Here is an 18,190-nt window from a genome sequence, read left to right as displayed (position 1 = left end):
CATGTTCTTGTCGCGCTTTTCAGACCTGTTTATAATTTATTGTTTGTATGTTTTCTTCTTCAAATTTTCTTTTTCTGCAGGTGTACATAATCTTTCAGAATTCCTCCTCGTTGCAAATATCTCTCGACTTTTGTGCATTTTCAAGCAAACGCTCCCAATAATTTGTAAAACAACATTATCAATATATTTTAAAACGATGGGGTTTTTTATGTACAAATTGGGGCTGTTTGTGTTTGCTATATGAATAGGTCACACAATGCAGCGGGTGTCACACATAAAAACATGAAATCACACCATTATATACGTTATATTGAGCATGTCTGACATCTTTTAATGGGAGTTTTCTGCTTTCTTTATGAAGCATCTGGCAACCCGGTGATGAGCCACCCCTCCCCTATCCAGTCTCACACGCAGGTTAGCTAGCTAGCTAGCTTTTTAGTGGGGAAACAGACATTCGTAAAACCCATTCAGAAAATCTCCGCAATATTCCACAAGGTCAGACACGAAGCTCAGCCTGCAATGTTAAAATAAAGACAGTATATCGGACTAATGTTCCTGTTTCTGAAAGCAAATTAACAATTTGTGTCGTTAGCAATAAATAGTGTTAGCACTGCAGCACTTCCTAGCATCAGCTAGCGTTAGATGTGAAGCACTGCGCTCAGCTTGTGTTTGTTTGTGTATTAGTTATATATCTGTGTATTAGTTATATATCTGTGTATTAGTTATATACTGTATTTCAACCAGTGACTGATTAAATAAAACTAGCCACGCTGAAGCCATTTACCTCGCAATGCAGAGTTTACAGACTGACTACACTGTGATAATAATAAAGGTATATACGTATGCAATAAAAGACACATTTTAAATTATAGTTAATATTGCCGCTGGATTTTAATGATTGATTTTAGAATAAAGGCAGTAAGTAAAGTTTTTACTTCTGATTCTGCCGGACAGAAAAATGAATCTACAGATATGCTACTAAAAATATATATACTTCCTTTTTAGGATTATTATGGATGAACGGGGTGATGACGTCACCTTGAGGAAGGGTCACGCCTTCTCTGGCCATACCTCTCAAGACTTGTCAGAAAAGAATCTGGACAGGTAAACACCGGAGTGTCAAGTGCTCCAGTTAGTGCTGCCCTGTTCCATTAATAGTGAGTGATGCTTGGGCTTTATGTGAGATGAGGAAGACCCCCTTAGATGAGGAAGACCCCCTTGTGCTTCCTCACACAGGATCTACATGGACTACAACGCCACGACGCCACTGGAGCCGGAAGTGATTCAGTCCATCTCTGAAGCCCTCCAGGAGGCCTGGGGGAACCCAAGTAGCAGTTATATAGCAGGCGAGCAAATCTTAAACCTGCATTCAAATGCCATGTCAGATGTGTGTGTGTGTGTGTGTGTGTGCGCGCCTACTCACTACTGACCTGGTAATATTGCACATTTTGAATATCACTTTTTTTTGTTTCCAGGCGCTAAAGCTAAGGCTGTGATTAATCAATCCAGGGAGAAGGTAGCGAGGATGGTCGGAGGGACAGCTGAAGACATCATTTTCACATCAGGTGGAACAGAGGTAGTCGTTGCTCTGGTTTTTAATAAAGCTACGTCAGCAGGCACCTTAATAGCGTGCACGCAGTGGCTGTTCATTCACGGCAGACAAATGTCATTTCAGGCTAATAATATGGTGCTCCACACGGCCATAGAGCACTTCAGGAGGAGCTGCAGGGAGCATCATGGTGTGCAAAACGCCCTTCCTCACATCGTCACCTCTGATGTGGAGCATGACTCGGTCAAACTGGCAGCTGAGCACCTGCAGAAGGAGGGCAAGGCAGGTGGGTGTGCATGAGATGCACTATGGGCGAGGTTAATACCAGGAGAATTCAATATTTTGGTTAAAAGTAACCCTGAAGGAGTTTCATCACATGCTTTTTTTATTTTTTATTTTTTTGGGCTGTCACAGACGTGACTTTTGTGCCGGTGTCTAAGAGGACTGCACAAGTGGAGGTTGAAGACATCGTTGCGTCGGTGCGTCCCAACACTTGCCTCATCTCCATCATGCTGGCTAACAATGAGACGGGAGTCATCATGGTGAGAATGAGACATAAGCTAAGAGCATTTATTCACAGCAGTGATGAGACGCCCTCAAAAAAAAAAAGAGTTTAGGATTCTGCGTGTAACCAGTTACCGGACATTTAACATCAGCTGCTAAATGTTACCAGTTTACGTCAAAATAACATTCTTAAATGCAACCAAAAACAAACAAAACAAAACAAAACTCCACTTTGCACGTTAAGGCTGTCTTCCCATCAGCCAGTCCGGGAGATCTGCCGGAGAATAACGGTTGTCAACAAGCAGAGGAAGTGTCTCACCATCCTGCTCCACACCGATGCTGCGCAGGCGCTGGGGAAGATTCCAGTGGATGCTCGTGAACTGGGAGTGGATTATCTCACCATAGTGGGACACAAGGTCAGTAATCTGGTGCGTCAAATACCGTTTATTTAAAGTCAGAGGGAAGACAGCGGGACTGTGGATCACTATCTCTTTATACTCCTAGTTCTACGCCCCACGGATCGGTGCTTTGTATGTGAACGGCCCTGGGATGGTGACGCCATTGTATCCGATGCTGTTGGGAGGGGGGCAGGAGAGAAGGTTCAGACCAGGGTAACAGAATGCCCGATTACGTGGTCGATAACAAGCGCTGCACACTTAATCTCATGGCTGTTGTCGTGTCTTTCTGGATGTTACAGAACAGAAAACACGCCAATGATTGCAGGTCTGGGAAAGGTACGTTTCCTGCTCCATGTTAGTGTCAGCGGCTGCGGTTACATGGACAACATTGTGATCGGATGCACTGTGTTCATGGACCCTAAAAATATTGATCCGATTAGGACTCATGCATCACACTTTCGATTGGAATTTTTTTTTTTGACATCGCAATTTATACCAAATATACCGGAAATAGTAGAAGAAGAAGCCGTAGTGACTTCCGTTGTGAACAAAACATGGCTCCGCCCTTTAATGCTTGAAACGTCGCGTTATTTGCCGTGTTTTTCCCGTTTGTTACTTTCCTCCTTTAATATCTCCGGTAACGTGTTTGTCTCAGATACTGACCAGTTCTGTCTTTTGCTCGCTCTGCTTCAACTCGCTCCCGAGAATAGCAGAAGCGCGTATAGCTGACGGTGTTTTCATGCGCCCTGATCGGAATAGAATCTCGAACGGATTGATCTTGATTGGGTCAGACTAATCCGATTAAATGTGTCCATGTAAACGCACCTAGTGGATATTCGGCCATGCAAATTAAAGAGTTGAATTTGAGAAGATAACTGTGAATGATTAGTACATTAATCTAATGATTGCGTATCTAAGAATCTATCAAAGAAATACTTAACATTTGCTCTTTTTAATACTTAATATTTACGAATGATCTCCAGCTCATAAAGCCTTTATTAAACAAAATGAAGTTACACTTGGCTGAAATTTCATTCCTTCTTTCTGGGTCACTAATGAGCTGAGAGGGTTCTGAATTTCGTTTTCCTGTGGCCTCTTATCTTCTCTTATCTTCTTACCGTATCTTTTGTTTTAGTGACGTGATGATTGTTGCTCTTTTGTTGAGGCTGCGGAGCTGGTGACCTTGAATCTCTCCCACTATGAGAATCACATGCGAGGCATCAAACTTTACCTGGAGGAACGGCTGCAGGTGAGCCTGATTCTAATCAGAGAAGAACACACTTGCACTCTTGACTGGCGGCGCGACACAGTAGTAGAAAACGTGTACCGGTGCACGTGTACTGTACCGTGGGCGTGTTGTCCTTTCCAGGCCGCCTTTAAAGACAAGATCCGCTTCAACAGCCGCTACCCGGGCTCTGATATCCTCCCTAACACATGCAACGTGTCCATCCTGGGCCCGGCATTACGAGGTGATGAAATCCATCCTCGGACAGTCCACGACCTGTACAGGCCTGTTTGTAATAGATTCTCCTCCGTCTCCTGCTTTAGGCTGGAGGGTGTTGTCCACCTGCAAGAGGCTGCAGGCCAGCATTGGTGCCGCCTGCCATGATGGAAACAGGTAAAGCGCGTCCTCTTCCTGCAGTTATGCTTTTGTCCAGACGTTGACGGAGGTTACATAAGTCCCTGCACCGCCTTGTGTCGATCCACCAAGGCCCTCTGATGTCCTTCTGAGCTGCGGGGTGCCCTCGGAGGTAGCGGCTAACGCCCTGAGGCTGAGCGTGGGACGGGGGACGACCGAAGCTGACGTGGACGCAGTGGTGGAGGACCTGAGGCAAAGCGTGCGACTGCTGGAGGAAATGAAGTGATGGTGGTGAGCTCAGAATGAAAAGCCACCGTCGTGTGGGATGAGCAACGGGAATGAGACTTGGATGTTATTCATGTCCTCTTGAGCGTGGAATCGCCTTCAACTCAGAGGGAGTCTGTCACGTTTCAATCTGCAGGCGCTCCACGAAACCTTTACACTCTGGGCCTCTAATGGATTGTGTCAAATTGATGAAATATTTAAAGATGAATAATAAAAGGCCTTGATGTAACCTGAGGAGTGGTGTTATGGAGAGATGACTGTACGCCGCTTACATCGCGTCATGGGAGGCAGGGCCAGAACTGAATGCAAACGCTCACATACACGTCCACAATGTTTTCCCCAAATCAGCTGCGACGGCTTCCAGATGACCATGTTGCAGATTTCTCAGCTGTTATTCTTTAAATAACTGTAAAACATGACACTCATTGCGATCTCCCCGTGGCTTGGCGCTGACCTCTCCCGTTTCCGTGCAGCGTTTTCCAGCACATGGTCGCCGCTGCACAAAGGAGAGTGGAAGGCCTCCGCCCGTCTTTCATTACCTTTCTATCTCACTGGTTCTCACCCCCCTTCTTTCTCCCCAACAAACCACGCTGGCCAGCTGGCTGCTGCTCGGGTGTCACTTTCCTGGCTCAGGAGTGCAAGAGTTTTTAGTTATTGTGGGAGAGCTGAGTGCGAGAGAAAGAGATGGCGACCTGCAGGGATCCCGGACCGCACGCCGTAACCCGTTCGTAGCGGTCTGGGATGGTGCTTCATCGGGCCATCCAGGCGGCTCGAGCTGGGGATCTCGCAACCCTGAGAGAGCAGGCGTCTTCCGGTCGCCTTGCAGCAACCATCACTGACGCGCAGGGTGCTGGCCTGGTGCACCATGCGGCGAGGTGTGGGCGCCTGGAGTGCCTCCGGTTCCTGGTGAGCGAGCACGGCCTGCCGGCTGACGCCAGGGCCTTGAATGGGGCCACACCAGCTCACGACGCAGCAGCAACGGGCCACATCCAGGAGCTGCAGTGGCTGGCGGGGCAGGGAGGCTGCAGCATTGAGGTAGGGGCATCCGCTGCACACAAAGAGAGGGAGAGAGACGAGCCCAAGAGATCCCAGATCCTGGAGAGACGCCATACATCCGGCTCGGCTGATTATTTCTATCACCAAATTAAAAATCCGATGGTCATCTAACTGATCCCAGAGCGAGGTGACATCACTGCGGTCGTAAAAAGGTCCGATGATTAGCTTTTCATTACGTCGCATGGTGTGGAATCATTAGGTATTCATTTGTGTTGTGTAGGAAGTGTAACGATGTCCAGATGGTTGAGAGGCGCTCCTACCCAGGTCATTGTAGCTGCCCACCCAGATGAGAAGGAATCCAACATGATCAAAGCTTCAGACACCCCGATACAGTAAAGCAGGGGTCCCCAAACTACGGCCCGCCTCCACACATATCTGAACAATACCAGAGACCATAAAACACGAGTAGACGGTGGGGGGGGGGGGGATCAATAATCGTATTCGGTGGATTTAAGAGGGGTCATTCATTTGATCTTTTGTTTCCCAAAATAGAGACAGTGGAAAATATATTAATATTCTGAAGAAAAGCATTCTTCCTTTCGTTTGGGACAACATAGATTGTGTTCTTTTTTTTTATAATAAGAAAAATGTTATAGCTTTGGAACGAAAGCCCTCGGCTGTCCGACACACACACGCCGTAGGACATAAGAGCGTTGGAGGCCCGTTCACCTGCTCTGCTGATCATGAGTGTTAACCGACGCTCGTTCTACAAGAAGAGGAGAGGAATCCCGTCGTCTCCTTCCAGTCCCGTCTGTCTGATCTCTCTGGATGTTGCAGAACAGAGACGATGCCGGCGCCACCGTGCTTCACCTTGCGGCCCGGTTCAGCCGCGTGGAAGTCATGAAGTGGCTGCTCTCTGTGGGAGGAACGGCTGCGATGGAGACCAAAGGCGGAGCTGTACCTGCTCACTACTCTGCAGCCAGTGGAGACCTCACCGGTTTGAAGCTACTCATGCAGCTGGCGCCCAGGTGAGTTCACTGCCCCCCGCCCTTGGCATCTGATTAAGCACCTCCATCCTTAATCAGGCACCTTTGATGATAATAAATTGGCTTGATACATTTGCTTTATTTGATATAGTCTAAAGATGACAGACAAAAACAACCACGGATCTCAGGTCAGGTGCAATGTGTCAACGCTGCAGGGTCCGGTTGCATGTGAAAACTACATTGAAGTACATTTAGAATCATTCAAATGAACATTTAGAAATGTGTAAATGGTTAGAATAGTGGGCGACACGGTGGCGCAGTGGGTAGAGCTGTTGCCTCACAAAAGGAAGGCTCCGGGTTTGATTCCTGTCTGTGCGGAGTTTGCATGTTCTTCCCGTGTCTACTGGGTTCTCCGGGTTCCACCTCCAAAAGCATGCAGCTTCGGTGGACTGATCACTCCAAATTGTCTGTAAGTGTGTGGCCCTGTGATGAGCTGGCGACATGTCCAGGGTGTACCCCGCCTCTCACTTGTATTCAGCTGGGATAGATTCCAGCAACACGTGTTGCTGAAGCGGATAGAGCAACTGTAGATGAGATGATTGAAGTCGTTTCATCTATAGAGGAAAGACGTAGCAGTAATGCAGTACGACTAAACTGTTCAGAAAGTTAACAAAGACTAACAAAAACACGTTCATGTTATCCCGTCATTTCTTACAGAGCTTTGAACACAATATACCCAGTTATCATTATCAGAACTGTCCAGAGTGAAGACGTAAAGGCTAGCAATAAAATATGTATTCACACGATGATTCACCGCTCAGAAATGATAGGGATGATTGGTCAAATCAACAACCAATCAGGTTTGGATCAATAAAGTTAGCCGACTAGTGGGCCAACATTTATTGCAGCATTACGAATCACAAGGTTAAAGGACACAAGCAGACTTAAACCGTTTAAGTGACGGATTATTTAACAGATTAAATCGTTCTCTGGGCTGTTTAATGTTTCGACACACACACACACACCTGCACACGCACACACACACACACACAGTGTTAATGTTAGGTAATGTTGATGCTGTACCACTTACCTTTGGCAACCAAAGGATAAATGACGCCCGTTTCACTGACTGTGACTTGACATGAAACACACTCAAGGCTTTCAACCCCCCCCACCACCTGGTAGTGAACTCCATCTGCAGCCACACTCACAGCTGGATGCGGCGCCCGTCATTGAGGAGTTGGGCAGCAGCTCTGGGACTGACCTGTTTCTGTTGTCTCCTGTCGTTGCTTCTATTAATAAGCGCTGATCATGCATCGTGAATCTTCTCCACACGCTGCAACGTCCAGGTCCCAACGAGTATTCGTACGATATCGGCTTTTACGACACTGGAGTCAAACGCGCTGGACGTTTTGTGAGCATTTCATGTGTTGTTAGTGCGCAGCCCCAAAAGGCCGCTTGCATCAGGAATCATTGTTGTGTCAAATTGGTGCGATTCATTCGGGAATACGCTTATCAGTCCCCTCGTGCATTCCCTGTCGTTGGAGAGCAGATGCGTGGACCGCCAGACGGTGCTCGGTGCCACTCCGCTCTACCTGGCCTGTCAGGAAGGGCACCTCCATGTCGTCCAGTCCCTCGTGAACGACTGCGGGGCCGACGTCCACCTGAGGGCCCACGACGGCATGAGCTGCCTGCACGCTGCTGCTCACATGGGCCATCAGGCCGTGGTGGTGTGGCTGGTCGGTAGCGACGCACAAACACACGACCAACACACGATTACCTTTTCTTTTGTCTGAGCCACTTCTTGAATCCTTTTTCATGAACCTTTCCAGGTGAGGTGCACTGACGTCAGCCTGTCCTGCCGGGACAGAGACGGCGCGACTGCGCTGCACTTTGCTGCCAGCAGAGGACATTATTGCATCTTGGAGAAGCTGCTTCAGATGGGCTCCAACGTTGTCGGGGACTATTGGGGGGGGAGCCCGCTCCATGACGCTGCGGAGAACGGAGAGACGGAGGTTAGAAGCGGCATTTCCTCCAGTTCTGTTTTTGTTCTTGTTGCACCTTGTCGAAATAAACCAGTCCTCATGTGTTGGTCATACTGTTTCACCATGCTGTCCCTTTCCCCTTCTCAGTGCTGTAAAATCCTTTTGGCCAATCAGACGAGGCCTACGGACCGAGATATCGATGGATTCACACCAGCAGACTTGGCAGAGTACAACGGCCACCACGATTGTGCCAGTTATCTCCGCGCCGTGGAGAAACACGTGAGCTCTCCTTTCTCTCACCTCCTGCATGCGTATTTTGTGCCCATCTGTTGGCATGAAACTCAAAGCTATCGTTTGGGGCCAGCAGCAAACATCTGGAAGACATCAGAACCTCAGTGAATCGTTTAATTCATTTGTGACGTGTATTTCACGCGGGTCAAGCCCGTTCTTTTCCAGCGGCGTTCCCCTCCACTCTGCCTGATTGCTGTGCGCTCAGTTTAAGTGGATGCAGGACAGTGGCTTCAGTGTTTAATCAGACATCAATGTGCAGGAGGAGATCGTTCATTCTCAGTTTGAGTTTCAGAGAACTCTCTGAGATTGGCTCTTTTGTTTTTGTGCCACAAACCACGACGGCCCTTCATGTGGCTGTTGCATATTTTAGTGCCGACACCTTGTTTGTGCTGCCGGTTCAAGTTCAGGGGTCAGCAGAGTAATAACATGCCCTGCATTCAACTTTAATAGTGTGGGCGCCCGTCTTTGCGTCTTGATTTGCTTTCCTTTTAAATCGCTGCATAATAATTACCTTTAGAGGCTTAAGGTTGATGCCAGCGCTGCAACTTGAGCTTGCGGAGTTAATGCTGAATAAGAAGCGTCAATAATGTCGGCAGTGAGCTCCAGTGGGGACCAGTCAGTAAGCAAGCCTGGTGAACCTTAAAGCTTCACAGCTGTCATCTTACCCCCCCCCCCATCACACTTCATTCACCGCCTGTAGGGCCCCCACCGCACAGCGATCCACACAGAGTCAGGAACGCTGTCGGCCAATAGGAACCATGAATGAGACAGCGGCAAAGAGCAGCACTGACGTGAAGAGGATGATTATAGGGAGGCAGCGGGGCGTGGCTGCTGAGCCCCCCCCCCCCCCAAAAAAAATAATCCTCATCAATAAAGAGCTAATTAGCTCAGGGGCCGCTGCTACGTCCAACGCTGCCGGAGCCGCCACCACCCGAGGGCCTATCAGTTACCCCTCTCCAGAGGCTCGGGTGCGAGCCCAGGGCCCGAGCGGGTCACGAGATCCACAAGCTCGGGTTTCACCGTTTTCACCGCTCTGATGCCCGGAACCGGAAACCTGATCCCTCTGTGGATTTGGGGAGCAGGATGTCACTGGCTTTGAAACGCACGTTTGATTGCGTGTCATGTTTATTTTTCCAGAGACTTTGGGCGGCTATGATTGTCACCTCTGGGTACCTGTTGCTCGCAGGCAGAATGACGTATCGCATTTCCTGGCGCGCAAACCCGAGGCTCGGTGGGAACAAAGGGGTTACCGGATAGAGGAGCTGAAGTAGCACATGATTGATTGAAACCCTTGTGATATTGGGAGATCGGATTGGGATTGGAAAGCTGCTCTTGCAGCACAGACGGGCATGCTTTAATTACATTTGCAGCGGTCCTTTTTCATTTTATTTCACAAATCACAGGTTTTATTGTGTCGGTTAGATAATCTCATTTCCGAGCAGCGACCTGAATGGGATGGGGCTCAGAGCGGTGCGAGTTTGAGACACGCATCGAGGTCAGGCTTGCTCCTCCTCATCTCACGTCTCATGAACAGCTGCAATCAAATAAACAGTTTTACTTCACGTACTTGAGTGGCTTTTTGATCTGAGGGAGCATTTTATTTTTGAGAACAGTATTTTTAGAATACTTGGAAGGAGGAAATATATCGTCATCTAATTCTATTTCTTTTTGGAAAGCACAGGCTTTTGTGTAGAATAAATTTCCTAGCTCCATCGACACCCACATTTAACAATCCTTATTTCATTGATTGGCCAGCGATTGAAACCAAATTGGAACTATTGTGTTACAATTGTCTGTTTCTAGCTTCCCTGGTGTGTCAATTCTGAAGTTTCATAAATACTGTATTGCAATGAATATTTGTTTTACTTTAAATTTGTATTTGTATTACTTTAAATCAGATGTCATTCAGTTTTGGACTGAAGCATTCAAGAATATTTATTTACGCATGCATTGAACTGCGGAGTGGATGATGGGACAATGTCATTAACATCATTTATGATTAACGAATCATCACTTGATTTATCGATGAGGGTGATGATTATTAGTTTCAGCCTTAAAGATCCAATTTGATGTTAAAGCTTCTTTTCAAATTCTGTTGTTGTGGTTGTTGATCTCATACATTCAAGCTGAAGCTGCCATGTCGTGTTTCCAGATTTTCTACCTCAATCCTCATAAGAAAAGAGCTTGATGAACCGGTCTCTATCCCAGCTGCCCGCCCTTCGCCCTTCGTGCAGCAGCACGCCCGTTGGTTTGTCTATTCATTAGTGACATTACCGGCTATCCTATCCTGTCCCTTAATTATTAACCGCCTCTCCGATCAGAGCATATTGTTTATTGCCCGACGGCTCTTGGCTAAAGGACTGGACGCGGATGGTGGTGTCAAACGAACCGTTGGTGATCTTGTGATAGTGCCACATCCTCAGTGCTGAGCGGGCGCTCCGGATACGTGGCTGAAGGAGTCGATGCCTCTGGCGTTTCACCATAGAGGGGAAGCCACACGGTCGTGCAGCGAGAAAGAGAGAAGCTCAGGGTCAAGGTTTGGAACACTTCATGTTTACTGCGTTTCTTTCCTTTATTGCATTATTATTCTGACTGGACAAACTGAGTAGATTTGCTAAATGACAGAAAAGTCTTAAATCGGCTCAAATGGGCATGTTGTGTCTGTTTTTCTGATCCGTTATGGTCTTTTACGGTGAGACGTGACTACTACTCCAGGCTCACGGCCTTAATATATGTCTGCCGTCACTGATTTTTGCGATTGGGTCAATTGAATCTCTCACACATAGTTTTCTGATGCAGTAGCTGCGAAATGTTCCAGCATGAAGTGGACAGATATTGTCACGAGTCTTGTTTTTCTGCAGCGGATGCAAAAAAAAATAAAAATAAAGAAGCTGCAGATGTCGGCAGAGTCATGTCAGTCAGTCGCCTCGGAAGCGTTTCCCTCTGAGCAGGAAACACGAATGCGTATTTACACTATAGGTGTTCTGTGTATAATGCACACCCGCTTTGTATACATTCCACATCGCAATTTATCACCAGCAACGTGCACATTTCACATGGAAGCAGGTTGTTGTAATGATGGATTTCAGCGGGCAGCATTACAAGACATGTTTTTTAAATATTTCAACTCTCTCACGGCTCCACCCGCAGGGACCACAGATTACTGGTGCTGCGTGTTCCCCAACGAGACGGCCCTGCCTGAGTAGCTGTTTCTTAACTCTTGGCTCCTAATCTGTTGTGATCGGGGACTCTGCGAGCTCCGATAGCGGGAGAGTGGATCCAGGCCAGATCAGGGCTCGGCTATCTATATCTGCGTGGCAATTGTGATGGGGTGCTGATGAAAACCAAATGCTCTCAGGCCACTGGGCCTAATTAAACACACATAACACACAGCAGTTCATCATGGCTCTTGGGGCATTGAACTGTTACGAGAAGGGTTACAAAAGAATCGGGGGGGGGGGGGTCCTCCCCTTTCCTCAGCCCTCTCCTTGTTTATCTATTTACGGATTGCACAACTTCGGGGAAGTTTATTCCTCTGCCTAAGTGGTGTCGCAGCATATTTCGTGCTGTTCCACTTCAAAGTGCCGCTGTGAGAGGAAATGGCAAAGACCACCTCTTGGACACAAAGCACAACAGCATGCAGCAGCGTATTCGGGCTCCCTTTGATGTTTGACTTCCTAATAATGTCCTTGGAGAGCTGAATCTGATATGCATTCTGCATGGAGCGCATTAGGACAATGCAGGTTCATTAAAGGGGCTTCTAAATGTTTCCATGCATGCTATATCCTCCATGGGGTGGTGCGAAAGGCTGCCAGCTATTCAAGCCTGCTTCCCCATCCCATGCGTCTGTAATGTTCTCTCACACTGCATGGCCTCGGGCTGCAAACCGTGTACACATTTTCATTTCATGCTCGACTTTACAGCTAATTCCATTTAGCCTGTTTCTACGTGGGGTTTTTTAGGAATTAAAGAATGGCTTCATCAGTCTCATGTGCATTTTAATAGCCTTCTGCTAAACAACCTCCTTATTTCCAAGCTAAAACTAAAATACCTGACTTGAACTGATTAGTTTGGGAAACAGTCATCATAGTGTCCGAAAGACAACTCCAAGAATAATCATGCTGCCGGAATCTGCTTTTCTGTTTCTCATAAAGTGTGTTCTCTTAGCCTGAACCAGTGAGAAATGTTGTCTTTGATAGCAAATCCCCCTCCTAAGGTTATTATTTTGACTACTATACGGTTTCACATTCAGAGCGCTTGCATATCATTGTAAAGTTGTGGGATGTTTAAATTTAAAATAGAGAGGACTACAAAATCTAGATATACCTGACAGAATTTGTGGCGTCTTTCTGATCCTCTGATCTACTTAGTCGTCCTGACCTCATCCGTGTATTTGCAGCACCCTTTTTCCAAAATGCAAACACGCTCATTTAAAACATTTCTGCTGTTCATATAATAAAAAAAACATATGGAAAATCAAAGAAGACAAAAAATCATTATAAATACAGATTGAAATTTAGCTGAAAGACATAGAAAACAAAGAGGAGGAAGTCAGTTGATGCTGTTTCTTATCTACACCGTAACTCATTGGACTATAAATTCTCAAAGTGCATCCTTTATCATCCATTTAGGCAGTCGTCCATTAGAATAAACGTATTTTTAGTTTAGTTTTGGTTGCTTTTAGGCTTGAAAGTCTGTTTAACCCTAAAGTATTTTGGTACTTCCCGGGCTATATCCTGTGTTGCATCCGGATCGATGCTGTTTTGCTGCTGCATACGACTTCATGCCCGTTGTTTGCAGAGTGAGCCCATCGAGGTGACGGCTCCAGTGGAGGAGGAGGTGAAGGTGAAGCGCTGCCCGTTGCGCTGCAGCGGGGAGGACTACTACGGCAGCCTGAGTGACTCATGCAGGGACACTCGCAGCGCTGACACACCCATGGACAGTTTGAAGGTAAACAAAATATTTTCCAGTATTAATAATCCACGTTCGGACCCAAAGCAACTCGGCCACGCCTCTTATTTTGTCCGATTTAGCAGCCAGAGAGTGAGGAGTCCCCTCAGGCGAGGTACCCGCAGCCCTCCTCTGCTCCATCCACGACTGCCCAGGCAGCGACAGCAGCCGTCAGCAGTAAGACAGGCCTGATTCCTGTACCAAAATAAAGCAGCAAAACTGGTCAAACTGCTCTTTGGAAAAATAAATTACCATTTATATTTCAGTTATTAAAGGTTCCAATCAGCCCAAGGCCGCTGGGAGCGAGATAAGCGTCTCTGCTGATAAGAAAATGTTGCCTGATGCCAAACTGCTGGCCGAAAGGAAACTCCTCGGCGACATGAAGCTCATTAAATCCCTGAGGCAGTCGGGGATATCAGGAGCCTTCAGCGGACAAGCCGTAAGAGCACCAAGCTTCTCTCGCTGGGCGCAGCCCTCCTCTGAAACGGCTCCCTCTCTGTGCAGAGCAAGATGGTGGTCCTGCCCACTGAGGAGGCCAACCTGTCAGACATCGACTACCTGGTGCCCACTCATGACGAGCGAGGCCGTCCCATTGCAGAGTGGAAGAGACAAGTGATGGTGAGACAGCTGCAGGCCAGGCTGCTGGATGAGGAGGATCAGAGGAGGAAGGTGATGTTCCACTGTCCATGGATTCACACACGCGTCTGTTGTGATAACAGTGGCAGCGCAAGACTGGCTGTGAATTACCGTTTAGCTTGGCTACAGAATAACGGTCACAGTTTTAGCAACCTCGGCTTCGTCTGAGTTAAATCGGCCCAGCAGAGATCTGGAGAGTTCTTGGGCAGCAAATAACAGCGGATTATGCACACATTTTTAGTTGACTCTTTGACACGCCTTGCGCTTTGTCGGGAGATGTCAGATAAAAATAGCTCTGCTGCGTTGCGGCCCCCCTTTCCTCTCACTTTGATCCAGGAGTCTTTGGGCGTTGACCTTCACCATGTCCTTGGGCTGGGGCTACGCGATCACCCTTGTTTGTCTGTTTATTTGGCCTTTTTTTTTACATGAAAAGATGTAAATTTCTCCCAAAAATAAATTATACTTTAGTTTTCGATGAGAAAAAAAGCAGATGCGATACTACTCCTGTTTGGACTGATATTTGTTTTCTATGTAAATAAGTTGGCTCTATGCGATTAAACAGGAACAGCATTTGAGCTGTCTTGTTAAATCATTTCTGATTTGCGTCCGATGAACATTTGTTGTGACGAGGTCTGGAAACTGATACCAGATTTCCTGTTTGATCAACGCTGAGGTCTTATAATGTTTCCAGGGACAGCCGCGTGTTTTCCACCCGAATTAGTCGATTAATTGTTCAGCCGATCGACACACAACGAATCTGTTTTGATTGTTTTCACCTCTGATCATCAGTTGCATGCTGTGGAGGTTGCTCCAACCCAAATCCCTTCCTGGGACAGATTTACGGAGCCTAACTAGACCGCAATGGCCTGAACCACAGTGTTGCTTCCCTGAATCTGCATCACTAAAATACTGAAAAGCGCTTGGAAATGCCATCAGCATTTACTTTTTAATTGCATGTAACAAATCAATGAAGACATAACACTTTGCTGGGCGAGTCATATTTTTTGAGGCTTGGATTCCACTTTTATTATATCATTACGCCTTTCCTCTCACATGAATCAGCTTGAAATAGTAGAAAAACATTAACAAAGTCAATATTATGTATTTATCCGCCTCTTCTTTTACAGGAAAACGGGAACAGATATGCCAAAGTCAGCTGGAGGTACTCCCAAGCCCACAATGCCATCCTGGGGCCCTCTGGTGAGCTGCTGGCTGAGGATGACCTCATCTATCTGGAGCAGCAGATCGCCAACGTCTCCATGCAGAAGAACTGCGAAGGCTACGAGCTGGAGCTAGCCCGGCTAGCCGAGGAGCTCAGGCACATCCTTCCAGCCCCCATAGTGAACATCACCGTCAACACGCAATTCAGACACTTCACAAGTCAGGTTCCCCTGCCCGTCTGGTGCGGCCGCATCTCTGGCATTGTGAAGAGCATGTCTCTGCTCATGACCGACCTGACGGACCAGCCCTACAGCAAGATGCCCAACACCGACCTGATCGCCGTTTTCTCTCAGACGCCAGACAGGCTCGCCTCCGCCAGGGGACGCAAGGAGAGGATCGAGGATGAGATCCATCAGTTCGGAGTGTCCGTGAGGACTCTGAAGTGTAATTTTGAGACGCAGAGCCAAACTTTGTCAGATGAGCTAGAGGAAGCTGTGGTGTTGTGTCCTTCCACACAGCTTGAGACCAGAGAGTCAGAAGAACCGCCTAAAGTCCTGAGTCCAGCCCCTGAAACCGACCAGAACAGCGACTCCGGCATCGACTATGATGAAAATGTCCCAGATGTCCTGGAGACGACCAGCCTGAGAAAAGAGCGCATAGTCGTGTTGTTCTTAGGCCACTGGAAGAAGTCGGCCTACACCGTGACGCTGAAGAGCAGGGATGCCGCAGAGAGGAAGATGAGCGGCGGAAGCTCGGGCACGGCCGACACGTCGGTGCCGGGGCGCAGGAGGAGCGTGGAGAGCGCCCCGTCGAGCATGATTAACAGCTCTCTGGGACATTTCTTCAAGCAGAGGAGCGCTGTCAACAAGATGCTTGGGAACTGGAGGAGCATGATCTCCAGCGTCCCGTCCAGACAGATACGCAGGTAGAGCCGCTAGAGTGGCACGATGCAGGTGTCAGGTGTGGAAGAAGCTTCGATGTGGAAGAAGTCCGCTTTTTGGACTGTGTGACAACTTTACTTTTTAGGTCTTTGATGCTAGAATTATTTGTTCTCATTTTAAGATCTGAAACATTTGTGTGAAAAGACGCACTAAACCACCGAATGCATAAAAAAACGTCCTACTTTTCAAGATGCAGACAGTTTTAGCCAGAAAGCATCTTGCTTACCACCCAGATAAGGTAAGCGGGATTTATATGGGTCAAAGCTGCACCCTGATTTGCTTAATGGACCGACACGCATCTTTAAATGAATGCCAGACCGTATCTGAGCAGGTGCACGAGAGCCAAAGCAAGTACAAGCACCACCAGACGGTCCTGTGATCTCTGCACACCTCAGCGATTACCTGCTCCCGGAGTGTTTTTATATTTCTGAGATTACTGAGACACACAAAGATTATCATCAGGAAACTTAACCCGACTTTCCATCAGCATTAGATGAGCACTGACCAGCCAGTTTCTGTACTTAAAGGTGAAGCTTCGGCTTCGACCATGTGCCCACTCCCTGCGTAACTATTTGCTGTCATCCGCAGACTCCACAGGCAACAAGCGCTCTACTCCCCAGAGCAGTTCCTGCCTCGTCTGGACGGCGTGCCGGTGGAGTACGACAGCTTGACGCTGGACCTCTTCATGCTGGGCTACTTCCACATCCTGGAGCTGGACCTGCCGGTGGACGAGCGCAAGATGAGGCACCTGCTTTGCTTCGAGGTATTCGACCACGTGGGGAGCTTCCCCTGGGAGCTGGTCAGGAGCTTTCACAAGGCCGTCGTTGAAGACATTGAGGCTGGGAACCGCGAGTGGAAGGACGGCTTCGAGGACATTAAAGTGAAATTCTTTGGAAACGCTGCGAGTCCAGCCGAAAGCACCGTGGAGGTGGTGAAACACAGCCTCCCAGAAGTTAGACAGGTCCCTAAAGTCATCGTGCAGACGCCCACTCCCGATGAGGGGACGCTCCACTGTGGAACGGACATCTCCAGTTTTAGCAACGAAGAAATCTGTAAATATATCGACCGTAGTTTTGCTTTTTGGAAGGAGAAAGAAGCAGAGATTTTTTATTTTGAGTAGTGTGTCTGTGTCATTCGTTTTGATATTTCTTTTCTATTGTTTGTGCGTAGATAAAGTTAGGGCTGGGTGGGGTACCCAAGGCTGACAGGAAGGCCGGCCAGAGTCTTAACCACGTATACTTCATTGATCGAATGTTGCCTGATTTGGATTTTGTTGATTTTATTATTGCATTTGATTGCGTTAACCTGTGAAACCTTCGAGTTTGGACATTGCGAATGCGTTTTTAAAATATTTTCTTAAAAACAAACAAGTTTATAGATTAAGATTAAGATCTTCAGTAGATGTCTTGGTACTGCTACGCAAACTGTGAGATGTCAAGATGACAAAACATTTCAAATCATACCCAGCCCTATTACCAAACCCAGAGTGCCTGGAGCATTGGTGTGTTTTCCTGAGAGTCTTTGCTTTGAAACAATGTTTGTCTTCAAAGCCGTTAATGATTAATAATCCAAATAAATCTCGGTGATCTGTCAGGGTGACGTTCTGTTCTGGTGCTACTACACAAATAGCTGTTCAGCTTCGTTCTCGGAAGGCTGACGTTTTCGACTCTTTAAATAGTTACTCTAATGTTACATCTAGTTTTCTTCGAGCTGCTTTAAATTGCGTCTCCTTTATCGACACTGTTGTCACTTTGTGCATCGTGGAGGTATTGCTAATTGACCGTTATTTACATGTTATATATTTATGATCCAGTGCCTGCTGAGAAAATGCCAGGCATGTGCCTGAAACAGCAGCTGTAGGTCGCCGGCATGTTGTTGGGAGTCAGACTTCGGCATGGAGTCTCTCTGTCGGCTCTAAAAATAGCCGAG

General features: G+C 47.4%; 2 protein-coding genes across 2 annotated transcripts; both read left to right on the top strand.

Moving 5' to 3' along the window:
* Positions 1-396: 396 nt before the first annotated feature.
* scly (selenocysteine lyase) lies at positions 397-4,542 on the top strand. Its single transcript, XM_068743721.1, has 13 exons — positions 397-495; positions 1,006-1,104; positions 1,237-1,346; positions 1,476-1,576; positions 1,676-1,835; positions 1,964-2,091; positions 2,314-2,469; positions 2,558-2,664; positions 2,751-2,787; positions 3,617-3,700; positions 3,821-3,920; positions 4,000-4,069; positions 4,163-4,542. The coding sequence occupies exons 2-13, from the start codon at positions 1,013-1,015 to the stop codon at positions 4,314-4,316; spliced, it is 1,299 nt and encodes a 432-aa protein (XP_068599822.1). The 5' UTR covers positions 397-495; positions 1,006-1,012; the 3' UTR covers positions 4,317-4,542.
* Positions 4,543-5,056: 514 nt separating this feature from the next.
* espnla (espin like a) lies at positions 5,057-17,840 on the top strand. The gene is given in 13 exon segments (XM_068743099.1): positions 5,057-5,350; positions 6,149-6,339; positions 7,850-8,036; positions 8,130-8,312; positions 8,430-8,561; positions 9,198-9,205; positions 11,098-11,103; positions 13,376-13,523; positions 13,607-13,701; positions 13,761-13,962; positions 14,028-14,192; positions 15,287-16,245; positions 16,850-17,840. Coding segments are annotated over 13 exon segments (3,102 nt in total). The 3' UTR covers positions 17,382-17,840.
* The last annotated feature ends 350 nt before the right edge of the window (positions 17,841-18,190 follow it).

The sequence above is a fragment of the Brachionichthys hirsutus genome, chromosome 9 (assembly GCF_040956055.1).
Source record: "Brachionichthys hirsutus isolate HB-005 chromosome 9, CSIRO-AGI_Bhir_v1, whole genome shotgun sequence".
Classification (NCBI taxonomy): Eukaryota; Metazoa; Chordata; class Actinopteri; order Lophiiformes; family Brachionichthyidae; genus Brachionichthys; species Brachionichthys hirsutus.
Note: the sequence above shows the minus strand (reverse complement) of the source record. Positions and strands in the feature narration are given on the sequence as shown.

Coding starts and splice junctions, on each gene's coding strand:
- scly (XM_068743721.1), top strand. CDS start 1,013: ATGGATGAACGGGGTGATGACGTCACCTTGAGGAAGGGTCACGCCTTC. Junction 1,577..1,675: donor TCACATCAGGTGGAACAGAG/GTAGTCGTTGCT, acceptor ATGTCATTTCAG/GCTAATAATATGGTGCTCCA. Junction 3,921..3,999: donor CCTGGGCCCGGCATTACGAG/GTGATGAAATCC, acceptor CTCCTGCTTTAG/GCTGGAGGGTGTTGTCCACC.